Genomic DNA, 11,489 nt, shown 5'->3' on the forward strand with positions numbered 1-11,489 from the left:
TACATTCCTTGCTCCTGCCAAAGCACTTGTGTGTGACTCCAGGCGTGCCATTGTCCCGTCGGGATTTGTTCAACCACAAAAAATTCAGCCGAAGTCAGCTGCAGGGCAAAAATCACAGAGCATAAAAATCAGATACCGCCAACTTGAGCAACTTTGCCCCGGAGGAAGATCAAAATAAAATGCTTTATGTTGGCACAACTTCTTGCTTGCAGTGATTCCTCTGCACGTTCCTCCTGGCCCAGTCTATGGCCCCGTGAAACAGCGATAACGCTTCCCCACCTCGTTAGCTAATCGTGAAGGTAAACTCAGAGACCCTTGCGAGACCGTCCGCCTCCGTGAAGGCCACCACGCCAGCAGCGCCCGGCTCACAGCCTACAGCACCGACCCACGGCCTCTCAACCCGCCCCTGCTCGGGGCTGCACGGCCGCTCCCGCCTGACCCCGCACCGGCTCCCGGCAGCACCGCTTCGCCCGGCTGCGCGCCCTCCCGCCGTCAGCACAAAAAAAGGGACGAGCCAGCGTTTCCCTCCCCCGTCCGGCGGCCGTGCAGCCGCAGGGCAGCGATGCTAGCGGTCAGCAGTGCCGGGCCCCCGCCCCCCGGCCCGTCGGCGGGAGCAGCCGCCCGGCCCTGCCGCGGGGGGCCGGGGAGGGGTGAGCGGGGGCCGGCGGGGGGAGCCGGGGGCGGGGCGGCGGCACCCTCGGGCCTCCGTCCTTGCCGGGGATTGAGCGCGGTGGCCGCCGCCTCCCCACCGGCGCCCGGGAACGCCCCGGCGGGCGCGGCGGGGGGCGGCCCGGGCCCGCCCGCGGGCCCGCCCCTTCCGCTGCGGAGCCCTCATTGCCCGAGCCCCGGACGGCAGCGGCAGTGCTCCTCTCGCCTCTCCCCGCTCTGAGCATCGCTGGTGGGTATGGGGAGAGCGGGGCTGCCGGGGTCCCCTCTCCGGGATGGGGGATGCCGGAGGGTCGCCCGGCCCTTCCTTCCCTTCTCCGGGCGGCTCGGTCCCGCCGGGACCGGGCGCCTTTCCCCGGGGCCGAGCATCCCTTGCGTGGCGGCCGGATGGTGCCTGGGGCGGGGGGCGCTGGCGGTGGGTCCCAGCACCGGTGGGATGCGCAGGCCGGTGGCCGGAGCCAAGCTGTGGGTCCCGTATCTGGGTGGGATGCGGCCGTGCACAGAAACCCGCCGGGTGACCTCGTGGTCCGTGTGCCGGCCCCTCGCCGGTCTGGGCGGGCGGGGCGGTGCCCCCGGTTTGGCGAGGGAGGGAAGGAAGGACGGACGTGCGGGAAGGGGGAGGTCGGAGGCACCGCGCAGGGCTCCGTGGGTTGAGCGGAGAGAGCCTCGGGGCCGAATGGAAACGAGCTGGGGAAATCCCAGCAGGTTTACTGCTCCCGAACTGGTTCGTGGTTTTATTACCGGTCCCGGAGCCCTGATGGGCGCTTTGGCATTCACCTCCCTTCAATGAGCCATTAGCGCAGAAGGTATGTGAGCCATCTGCGGGGAGGCTCTGGAAACTCCGCGGACAGAAGGATCTTCTGCTACGTGCTGCCAGAATAACCTCTGCGCCCCTTCAGCCCCTCGCCGTGCACCAGCGAATGCAGGGAGGGGTGGGAGGCAGAGCCCTGCGGGCACGGAGGGGTGGGTGGGCTGGTAACTCGTGAGGTGGAAGGAGCCCCGTGAGCAAGGGCAGCGTGCCCGTGTGCTGCCTGACGTAGACCGCCGTCAGCAGCGACTCGCAGCGCTTCCATCGGCGAGTTTCTGGCTGTGGCGGATGACTTCCTCAATTCAGAGCGTGTGTCTTGGTTCGCTCTGGCTTGCTTTAAGCCAAATCTCTCCGTTTTTCCTTGCAGAACACCATGGCTACTCTCAAGGAGAAGCTGATGACCGCCGTCGCTCCGGGAGTCGCGGTCCCGAACAACAAGATAACTATTGTGGGGGTTGGACAGGTTGGGATGGCCTGTGCTATCAGCATCCTTGGAAAGGTACGGCTCAAGGACGTGGCGTTCAGGCTCCCACTGCTGTAATGTTCTGTGCTGCCTGTTTGTCTTAGCAAATGGTGGGAAGTTTGGTAGGTTAGTACAGGAATGAAGCATTTGCAGTTCATGTAAGCAAGCAGTGACCTTTACCGGTCATGCAAGGCTGACCTCCCCATTCAGTTTCTCCTTGTTCTCTCACCTTTCCATCTGTGCTTAGCAATAAATCTCTCATTAGGCAGAGTTATTTTGCAGGCTGCTGGGAAAAAGTAGTTGAGCAATGGCTGTGAAGTCCCTGCCAAACTTCTCTTTCTCTTTTTAATTTTCTTATTCTTCCACAACAAAGCTGGAGTTTGCTTGGTGGGAGAGCTCTGCTGGGCAAAGAATGCAGACAGAGCAGAAATCCATGTGAAGTAGGGGATAGGAATCAGAACTATGTGTGTTCGCTTTTTATTCTCTTAATGCTGCAATAACTGAAAATACTGCTGTCCCCTTCAGTAGTCTTCCTTATTTCCCTTAAACCCTTATTGCTTGGTTATATGACTTTATTGTTCCCAGAGAGCTTTTAGCTACTTTTCCAGAAACTAAAAATAGAGGGCTAGACTTAGAGGTTAGTCTGACTTTTCCTGTTACTGGTTTCTGGACCTTTTTTTAGGCAAATCTCATGTTGCAGTCTTTGAGCAAAGCAAAGGCTTATTATGCAATAAGGATTTTTTTTATACTTTGCCCTTGGTTTTTAGAGAATATTTTGAATGAGTTAAATTTGATTCCTCTCATGCTGTCTTTTCAAAAAGACAAATGGGAGCTGCAGATCTTTCTTTAAAAGAAGGCATAAGCAGATATGCCCTACCTACTTGCAGGGGCAGATCTTAAATCAAGTAGCTCAGTGAGATTAAAAAAATCTTGCATGTACTACTAAACTAGCTGTATTTTATTTGGAGATGATCCTTCCTCTACCTATTACCTTGAGGATGCATGTCTTAAAGTACTGGGTTTTTAATCATTACAAACATTTTTAATGGTTTTCACTTGCTGATGTTCATGAGCCTTGTAAGAAAAGGCCACAGCAAAACTAAGTACTGATGTGAAAGTAACATAGTTTCTAAAACTATATAACTAAAGGAGGAATTTAATGGAAAAACAATGACAGTTCATTTTGGGTTTTTATATTTATATTTTTTAAGCAAATGTTTGCCTCTTGTGGTCTGAAATAATTTGTTTTTGAAGGAGTACTGTAACCTGTAAGGTTGGCAGTGAGGAAGTCAGGTGAAGTTACTGTGAACTTTGCTACAATCCAGCATACATCTGTGTTTAATATGTTGCTCTAAGCAGGATCAAATTGTGCTTTCAGAAATCTAGGCACAAAGTTTTACTGTTAATGAGTTGTATGCACCAAACCCAGAGTAAAAGCTGGTTTTAAATTTTTCAAGCTTGGATTATGGCATGAAGTTTATTTCAACCAGGCTTCTCTTATTTTCTCTCACAAGTATTAAGCTGCAGTATAAAACACTTTTATAACAAAACTATCTGATTCTTGTCACTGAATTAGATGTGGCTTTGACTTGTACAAGATGGTTGGCTCCCCAAGATGTCTTTTTGTTAAACCATGGCATAACATTTTGTACTTAATCTCCTATACCTTAGTATGTAGATGCAGTTGAGTTTTAGATGGCTTTGAATTTTATAAAATTAAACAGTGTGATAATACCAATTTCAGTTTACTGGTGTTGGATTTAATATAAACTTGAAAGGCACTAAAACTTCCATGTTCATTATTTTTAGCTCCCTCTCAGTTAGAAACAAGTCACTGATGTTGCCGTACCATTTTAGAAATGGAAACATCTCCACAGTCACAAGTTGGCAGTTTTCAATGAGAATATTTTAAGCTGCATTTGGTGATTGTGTAGACTTCATTCCTGTGTGTGCTGTTAATGAGCTGAATTCTTCTCTAGGCAACACTGATGCAAATTCATGAAATTAGTCACTGGGGTTATTCCAGGTGCTCTTCTGTTTTAGTGAGAACTGGTTCCTTGAACCTGCTGAATCTGAATATTGGCTGCAAGGTCTAGACTGAAAGCCCCATATTGTTAGACTGTGTATAAATCTATCCATAATCACACGTGCACACATTCTTTTTTCAAATTCTGATTACACTAGCTGCTTAGTTTAACACCAGTGACTTCAGTTAAGGATATTGTTTCATAATGTTTAAGTAATAGACTTTAATTTTACCTTGCAGACTATTTTGAGAACAGAGCGAGTGCAGATACAGATTCTTATGGTTTTCCTTCAGTTGATCAAATTGGTTGTGAAAAAGGAAACAATGCAGAAAAGCAATGAACTCTAACATGATTTTAAAGTATGAAATGAAAAACTTAAATTTGCCTGCTGTTAAATATATTTTTCCACAGGAAAGGATACTATTTTTAGTATTGAGGAAAATAAGTCTGTTCCCATTCTACTCTTTGTGAAATGAATTGGTTGAAGGAATGTTATAAGAGAATACTTATTTGATAACTATGTGGTGCATTGTATTAGGTATTTAAATATTTAAAATGGGCCTACTTGCTGGATAGATTTAGATGGTTTGTTATGAATCTGAAAGATGCAACTTTTTTCCTCAGATAGTAACTAAATCATGAAGTGCCTTACTAGCAGAGGGTTAGCTGTGCACTCAAACTCCCCACAAATAATACCTCTTTTGGAAAGCCTGAACAAGTATTATGAACCTGTGCTGTAGTAGCCTCTGACTTTGTTACTGTGAGATATATCAGAACAACAAGATAGTGCTGTCCTACTGATTTACCTTTGAAGAGATGCTTTCAGATGTGTAACATGTTACTTTAAAATGTAATATAGCTCAACTCAGGGGCAACTTTAAAATGCAAGTTAGCTGCTTCATTGACTCCAAATTTTGTTGTTTGCAGGGCCTCTGTGATGAACTTGCTCTGGTTGATGTTTTGGAAGACAAACTAAAAGGAGAAATGATGGATCTACAGCACGGGAGCTTGTTCCTTCACACTCACAAGATTGTGGCAGACAAAGGTGAACCTCTGTTTCTTTTAAGCAAATTCACAGAATATCAGTATTAAATAATAGTGGAGCATGAGTTCTGTAATTCTAAAGAACTCTAAGGATTTGGCATTGCAAAGTTAAAGTATATGAATTGGGGTGAGAATTCAGATGAACACCATAACAATGGGAGTGGCTTTTAATCCAGATTTTCTCTTTCATCTCTAATGGCCACTCCACAGTTTTGGGCTTGTTGAGTAAATTGATTTTAATGAAACTCTAGTACCTCTTTGATGTAGAAGAAATAGTATTGTTATTTGGATAGTGGAAACAAGATTCAGAGGGTTTGAGTGTACTCTCAAGACCTATGTATTGATATATCAGAACAATGTAAGAGATGGTGCTGGTTTTAATATTGATGTCTCATGGTTTTTGGGTTTGAATGTATACACAGTGGAGAAGCTACCTGTAATACCAGTATGAACACAATGCCATTGAAATTAGTGATAAGTCTCTTTAACACATTCTATATCTTCTCCCCCATGCTCTGTGGTAGACTATGCTGTCACAGCCAACTCCAAGATTGTGGTAGTAACTGCAGGAGTTCGTCAGCAAGAGGGGGAGAGTCGTCTCAATCTGGTTCAGAGGAATGTGAATGTCTTCAAATTCATCATTCCTCAGATCATGAAATACAGCCCCAACTGCACCATCCTGGTGGTTTCCAACCCAGGTAAGGCAATCTTCTCCAAATATTTTCCAAACATTTACAAATTCTGTTTGTCAGAGAACTAGTGTTTTATTTTGTCAATCTTCTCAACCACAAATTGAATGTTGAGAATTAATAGCTTTGTGTGGACATCTGCCATGTAGTTGCTAACAGCAGAATACAAACAAATATTCTGTATTTTCTGATGCTCTCTTTATTCAGAACTTCTTATGGTGTCCATATTTTAAAAGCATGCCTTGTGGTAAATACTTCAGTTCTTTACATACTCTGGCTTAAGCAGTAGGTAGTTTAAAGCTTTTATCTCTAAAGGAGACATCCATTTTGCTTTTAAATTGTTTTGTAAATCATAACTTTCTTTTGTGTCTGGATGTGATATGGCCATTTTTCAGGATGAAGAACATATCCTATAGCCTTGGTTATATTTTCAGGCGAAAGAATTTGCATGCTGAAGCCTATGGTGGGGGAAGGGCTAACTGTACTATATAGTTCAGTTAGATTAGAAAAGACTTAGTTATAACTGATTATACATACTTTTGTGCTCACTTGGAAGTGTCTCATTGCACTGGAACAGCTTGGATATTTGGATGTCTAAAGCAGACTGTAAGCTTTCTGATGTGCTTTGTAGGGTGTCTCTGTAGAGCTGTCTTTGCTTGATTCAACATCTGAGTGAAGCCATTACTACAGAGCCCTGGCAATGAAGTGACACTGTTTTTAAAGATAACTTGGCAGAGTCAAAACAGTGCATGTAAAGCTAACAACTCAACTGGTGGTTGAGTAATTAGCTGGTGTACAATTAATACTACTGAATACTAGGTACTGACTGAGTAGCTACTGTGCAAGTACAACAACTTACGGCCATGTTAAACGCTTATCTAAATCTCAGTCAAAGATCAATTTGTTCTTGTTCCAGCAAGGCTGAATTCAAACTATAGATTTCTCTCTACTAGAGCAGCTGCAGGAGGAGAATTGCATCTTGCTTTTTCAGAATTATTTTTATAATGCTTTGTTCTCTCAACGTATCAAATTTTGTCCACTAGTCTTATATAGTGGAAGTTATTGTGAGCTCATTAGAAGGGACTTCAGGGGTGCCAGAGCATCAGGTGTCTGCTGCATGTGTGTTGGTGTGACCTTGATGTCCTTCCCTGTTTAACTTCCCCAGATCTGTCTGGGCTCTAGCTCAGTACTGTCCACAGTCTGTCCTGAGTGGAAAGCACTACTGTAGGCAAATGATGAGATTATGAAGCAGCACTGAAAAAGTCTGGGTGCATGTCTCAGCACCTGACTCAAAAGCCAGGCTGTGCAGAGCAAATGTAGTTGGTTGATAGGGAGGTGCACTGTAGGCTGTACAGATTACTGTGATCCTGGCAGAAATGGCCTCAAGTGAAGCTGTAGGGAAACTATGCCTGACAAGCATGCCACCTGTAACAGCAAGGTGTGAACTGTACTAAGATGACATGCTTTTTGTGCCTGAGCAGAGCAAATGATCTATTTCAGATCTATAGACACAAATACATTCCCTCCTGAGAACTAGCTGGCTTTTGAGAGTTTTGGAGCCATAATTAATTATTGCAGCCTGTTTATTATTGTTCTGCTGGATTCGAGTTTTTCCTCTCTGCTCACATACTTCTCTCGCTGCCCCAAATCAGGCTTGTTTTTTTTTTCTAAAACTGTATTTTTAGAGCCACATGCAGCCAAAGCATAGAACTCATCTGGCTCTTTGTGCTGCAGGGGTAACTAGTGCAGAAACTGCTTGATGCACAAATCTGTTTAAGAAATTAACCTGAAGTAGTTACCAACTAGAAACAGTATGTAAATCTCAAACATGTTTCATTTTCAATTGCTTTACCTCTTATTGTGATGAAGTAGAAGGTAACACTACTTCAGGAAACTGCTTAAATGTTTTAGCCATATGAAGAGTTCAGTCCCAATTCTGGATGCTCTAGGGCTTTAGCTGTGACAAAAAAGTGCCTCCAACTTAAGCTGGTAGGATACTAATCTCCAAAGACATCCCTCAATTTTTTGAACAGTAGCTAGATGGGTCCTAAGTTTCAAGCAGTCAGACCCCAAATATTTAGACCTGAAATACTGTGACCAATAAGCCCAACTGTATTTTGAGTCTTCCTGATTGCCTACAGCAAAGTAATTGTTGGAGCATTCTTGGCGTATGTGAATGGTTTCATATACTGTGCGTGTTCTTCTTTTCAGTGGATATATTAACCTATGTCACATGGAAGCTGAGTGGCCTGCCAAAACACCGTGTGATTGGAAGTGGCTGCAATCTAGACACAGCTAGATTTCGCTATCTGATGGGTGAGAGACTTGGTATCCACCCAACTAGCTGCCACGGCTGGATCCTGGGAGAACACGGTGATTCTAGTGGTAAGGAGCAGTTCTGACCTCCTTGGGAATAAGCAGTACAGTGTTAGACGTTGAGGCCTAAGGGGTGTTACAAAAATCTGAAAGTACAGATGCAGCTGAGCTGGAGTAACTAGCACTTTGCTGTATTTTTATGAAGATTAGAGTTGAGACAAGTCCAGAAAATCTAGCTGCACATGTCTAATAAAAGTGATTATATATGATTAAACCCTGAACTGAAAAGGCCAATTTTGTTAGCTAAAGTTGTGTCTTAAAGGCTACAGCTTAAAAATTCTGTTTATCCTCAGTTTTTGGAGTATCATAACATCATCTGTAGCATGATTCTCTTCTGAAAGCAATATTAGCTCTTGTTAGGTCAATGGCAGAGCTATTAAAAAGAGAGAAGATGGGTTTTTAAACCATGTGAAATCAAAGAAGCTTATTTGTCTTAGTTGATATATTTCCAATCTGCAATGATGCATCAGAACATCTGTGTAGATTGGTACTGCTTTATATTTTAGTGCTGTGTATTTCTAAGGGAGCCACCTCTTCAATGTCCCATTGCATTTGATAAAAGCACAGTGTCTGATCAACAACAATATTTAGTGAAACCAGCCCTACACTGTAATGAAAGAGTGTGGCTGAGCATACACAGAGCTCATTTTGCTTCAGTGTTACAGCTGCTTTTGCTTTAAAATAACTAAAATTTCCTAGTTACTTCACAAGAACAGAGAATGAATCTGCCTGTAAGCTTCCAATATGGAGATGCACAGATTCCTCTCTTGATATTCTAAGTTTGTATGCTACCCTCTTATTCAGGGAAATAAGAGTAGAATACTTGAAGGCTAATGCAGGCCTAATACTGATTAGTGGGACAGCAAATACATACTTGCTGCAATTTTTGAGTAAAATTAGTTTTAAAAGGCTGAACAGCTAAGGTGTGCCTCTTTGCTAGAATTTGAGGGTTCTGACTTCAAAAGTAGCTGTCTACACTTTTCAAGGACTGAAAGTGCTGTCCATGTGTTGTGATTGACTTGTCAAAGTGTCAGTACTAAAATAGTCTCAGACTTGACCCCCAGAGTTCTCGGAATTAACTGTAGTTAAATGAAAACTTAAAATCTGCCTCAAACATTATTGTGGTTCTGGCTACTACTACTTTGTTTCCAGTTATCTTAGGAAAAGTGGAGGGGGGGTGAAACTTATGTCCTCTCTCTGTTACAGTGGCTGTTTGGAGCGGAGTCAATGTGGCAGGCGTTTCTCTCCAGGACCTGAACCCTGCCATGGGAACTGACAAAGATGGTGAGAACTGGAAGGATCTCCACAAGCAAGTGATTGAAAGGTACAGTGACTTGAGGAATGAGGTGGATATATGTGATGCTGAAAACAGGTAGTCTGCACACTGCCTCTCCATTCTGCTGCAGCTTTCATGCCCTTTTATTTAGAGGGTTTCATGAGTAAGTGGAACTACTGGTTTAAACACAGAAATGCAGGACTTCAGTTGGTAAGCTTTATTATCCTCAGTGAGACAAGCTATTGCGTAACATACTCACTTTAGTACTGCAGTGCTTAGAGTTGTGTGCACTTGTTTTCTCACAAGTAGCTTCTTAAATGGTTGACTTTGTTCAAAGGGCACAAGACTCTAGGATAAGGTAGTATTTTCTGTGAGCAGAGAACTGGAGTAGATTTGGGGAAAATTCTGTTCATTGATTTAGGGAAATTTGTCTAGAGGTAACTATACATGTTAAATCACTTGTCTTGCCTGTGAAATGACTATACTTGTATAAAGTATATGCAGATGTTGGTTAAAAAAATTAGGATGTGTGTAGGTAGTACATGGCTTTGATTCTAAATGTTTACCTATTCCAAATGCACTCAGAATGATTGTGCCACTGACTTGAATAGAGAACTTATTCAGTTGTAGGTGTCTGTTTTTCTACTTAACACTAAGAACTCTTCATAGATAGAAGCTATTTTTCTTTTCAGCTAATCCTGTGAGAACAATCAGGCTTCTTTATTACATGTGTAGGATAACGTAGACTTTATACTTTTTCCTCTAATGCTGAAATATGTAACTCTTTGCTGTTTTAATTCTAAAACTTAATGTGTGTCACAGGAGTCTCAGATTTTTTAAATGGGAAACATTCATTAATCTTAAGACTTAGCATTTGGACAGTGTTTTGACATCCTAATGCAACTGTATTTCAATATTTTCTTAGTGCCTATGAGGTAATCAGACTTAAGGGATACACAAACTGGGCCATTGGCCTTAGCGTTGCTGACCTCTGTGAGACCATGCTGAAGAACTTGTGCCGGGTTCACTCAGTCTCAACACTGGTAAAGGTAAGAAGTGGTGGCTAATCAGATGCTCTAGTTCATCTTGTTATGGAAAAGCTAAATAGTCTCAATTAGCAAAGTGCTGAACAAAGGAAGCTTTGCAAGATACTACTTTGAATTTAAAATGTGAGCTTACTATTGCAATTTTTTCTAGTCTGACCTCTTATTTTCAGCTCCATACTTGAGAAGGGTAGGCTAAGTTCTCTTTACTACCCTTGTGTAAAGTTTCCCATGCGGATTCATTAAAAGGAAGTTTCGGTGCAAAATTGAGAACTTCACAGAGGCCCAGCTGCAATTCCATGAACTACTGCCTAGTGAAGGTGCTAGGCAGGAGAGCTGTGTCCTTTTATAGCTGGTGTAACTGGCTGCATCTAGTCTGCACCAGCTGTATAACCTCTGGTGCAGCAAGACTTCTGAGCAGGCTGAACTTACTGCTTCTGTAGTCATAAAAAAGGCCTGCCCTAATCCTGTGTCTTTGAATTTTGTCAGCTACTTGCTGTATATAAATAAGTGAGGGCTTTGGAGGTGGGGTTGCTGAAATCAACCATCTCAGTATTACCAATCACTTGGTCTAAAACAGCTCTGCACTTTTTTATTTTCCTCATTGTGACTGAAAATTGAATCTTCTGCAGGCTTCAAAATGATAAAGTCTTGAGCTCTGCTCTCAGAAGGCTTCTTGCTATATAAACTAAAAGCAGATCTGGGGTGATGGGTTCATGTCTGAGTGATCTCTTGTTTGTGGCAGGGCATGTATGGCATTGAGAATGATGTCTTCTTGAGCCTTCCTGCTGTCCTAAGTGCCTCTGGATTGACAAGTGTCATCAACCAAAAGCTGAAGGATGAGGAAGTGGCTCAGCTGAAGAAGAGTGCGGATACACTGTGGAACATCCAGAAAGATCTCAAAGATCTGTAACTCATGAATGTTAGATTCCAGCAATAGAAAAACAGCATGTTGTGTGCAGATGTGGGCTCTACTCACTATACATCTCTATGGTTAACATTTAATGCTCTTCCAGACTGAGCTTTGTCCACAGTAGCTAAAGTTATGCTTGCTGTAACGCACAGACCTTATGAACAAATAAAGCAACTTTCAGGCA

The 11,489-nt window shown here is 43.5% G+C and overlaps 1 protein-coding gene across 1 annotated transcript; it reads left to right on the top strand.

Annotated features, from left to right (window-relative positions):
• The first annotated feature begins 739 nt into the window (after window positions 1-739).
• LDHB (lactate dehydrogenase B) lies at window positions 740-11,489 on the top strand. Its single transcript, XM_075506619.1, has 8 exons — window positions 740-898; window positions 1,842-1,973; window positions 4,892-5,009; window positions 5,533-5,706; window positions 7,909-8,082; window positions 9,280-9,397; window positions 10,275-10,398; window positions 11,138-11,489. The coding sequence occupies exons 2-8, from the start codon at window positions 1,848-1,850 to the stop codon at window positions 11,303-11,305; spliced, it is 1,002 nt and encodes a 333-aa protein (XP_075362734.1). The 5' UTR covers window positions 740-898; window positions 1,842-1,847; the 3' UTR covers window positions 11,306-11,489.

The sequence above is a fragment of the Mycteria americana genome, chromosome 1 (assembly GCF_035582795.1).
Source record: "Mycteria americana isolate JAX WOST 10 ecotype Jacksonville Zoo and Gardens chromosome 1, USCA_MyAme_1.0, whole genome shotgun sequence".
NCBI lineage: Eukaryota > Metazoa > Chordata > Aves > Ciconiiformes > Ciconiidae > Mycteria > Mycteria americana.

Coding starts and splice junctions, on each gene's coding strand:
- LDHB (XM_075506619.1), top strand. CDS start 1,848: ATGGCTACTCTCAAGGAGAAGCTGATGACCGCCGTCGCTCCGGGAGTC. Junction 5,707..7,908: donor CCTGGTGGTTTCCAACCCAG/GTAAGGCAATCT, acceptor TCTTCTTTTCAG/TGGATATATTAACCTATGTC. Junction 10,399..11,137: donor CAGTCTCAACACTGGTAAAG/GTAAGAAGTGGT, acceptor TGTTTGTGGCAG/GGCATGTATGGCATTGAGAA.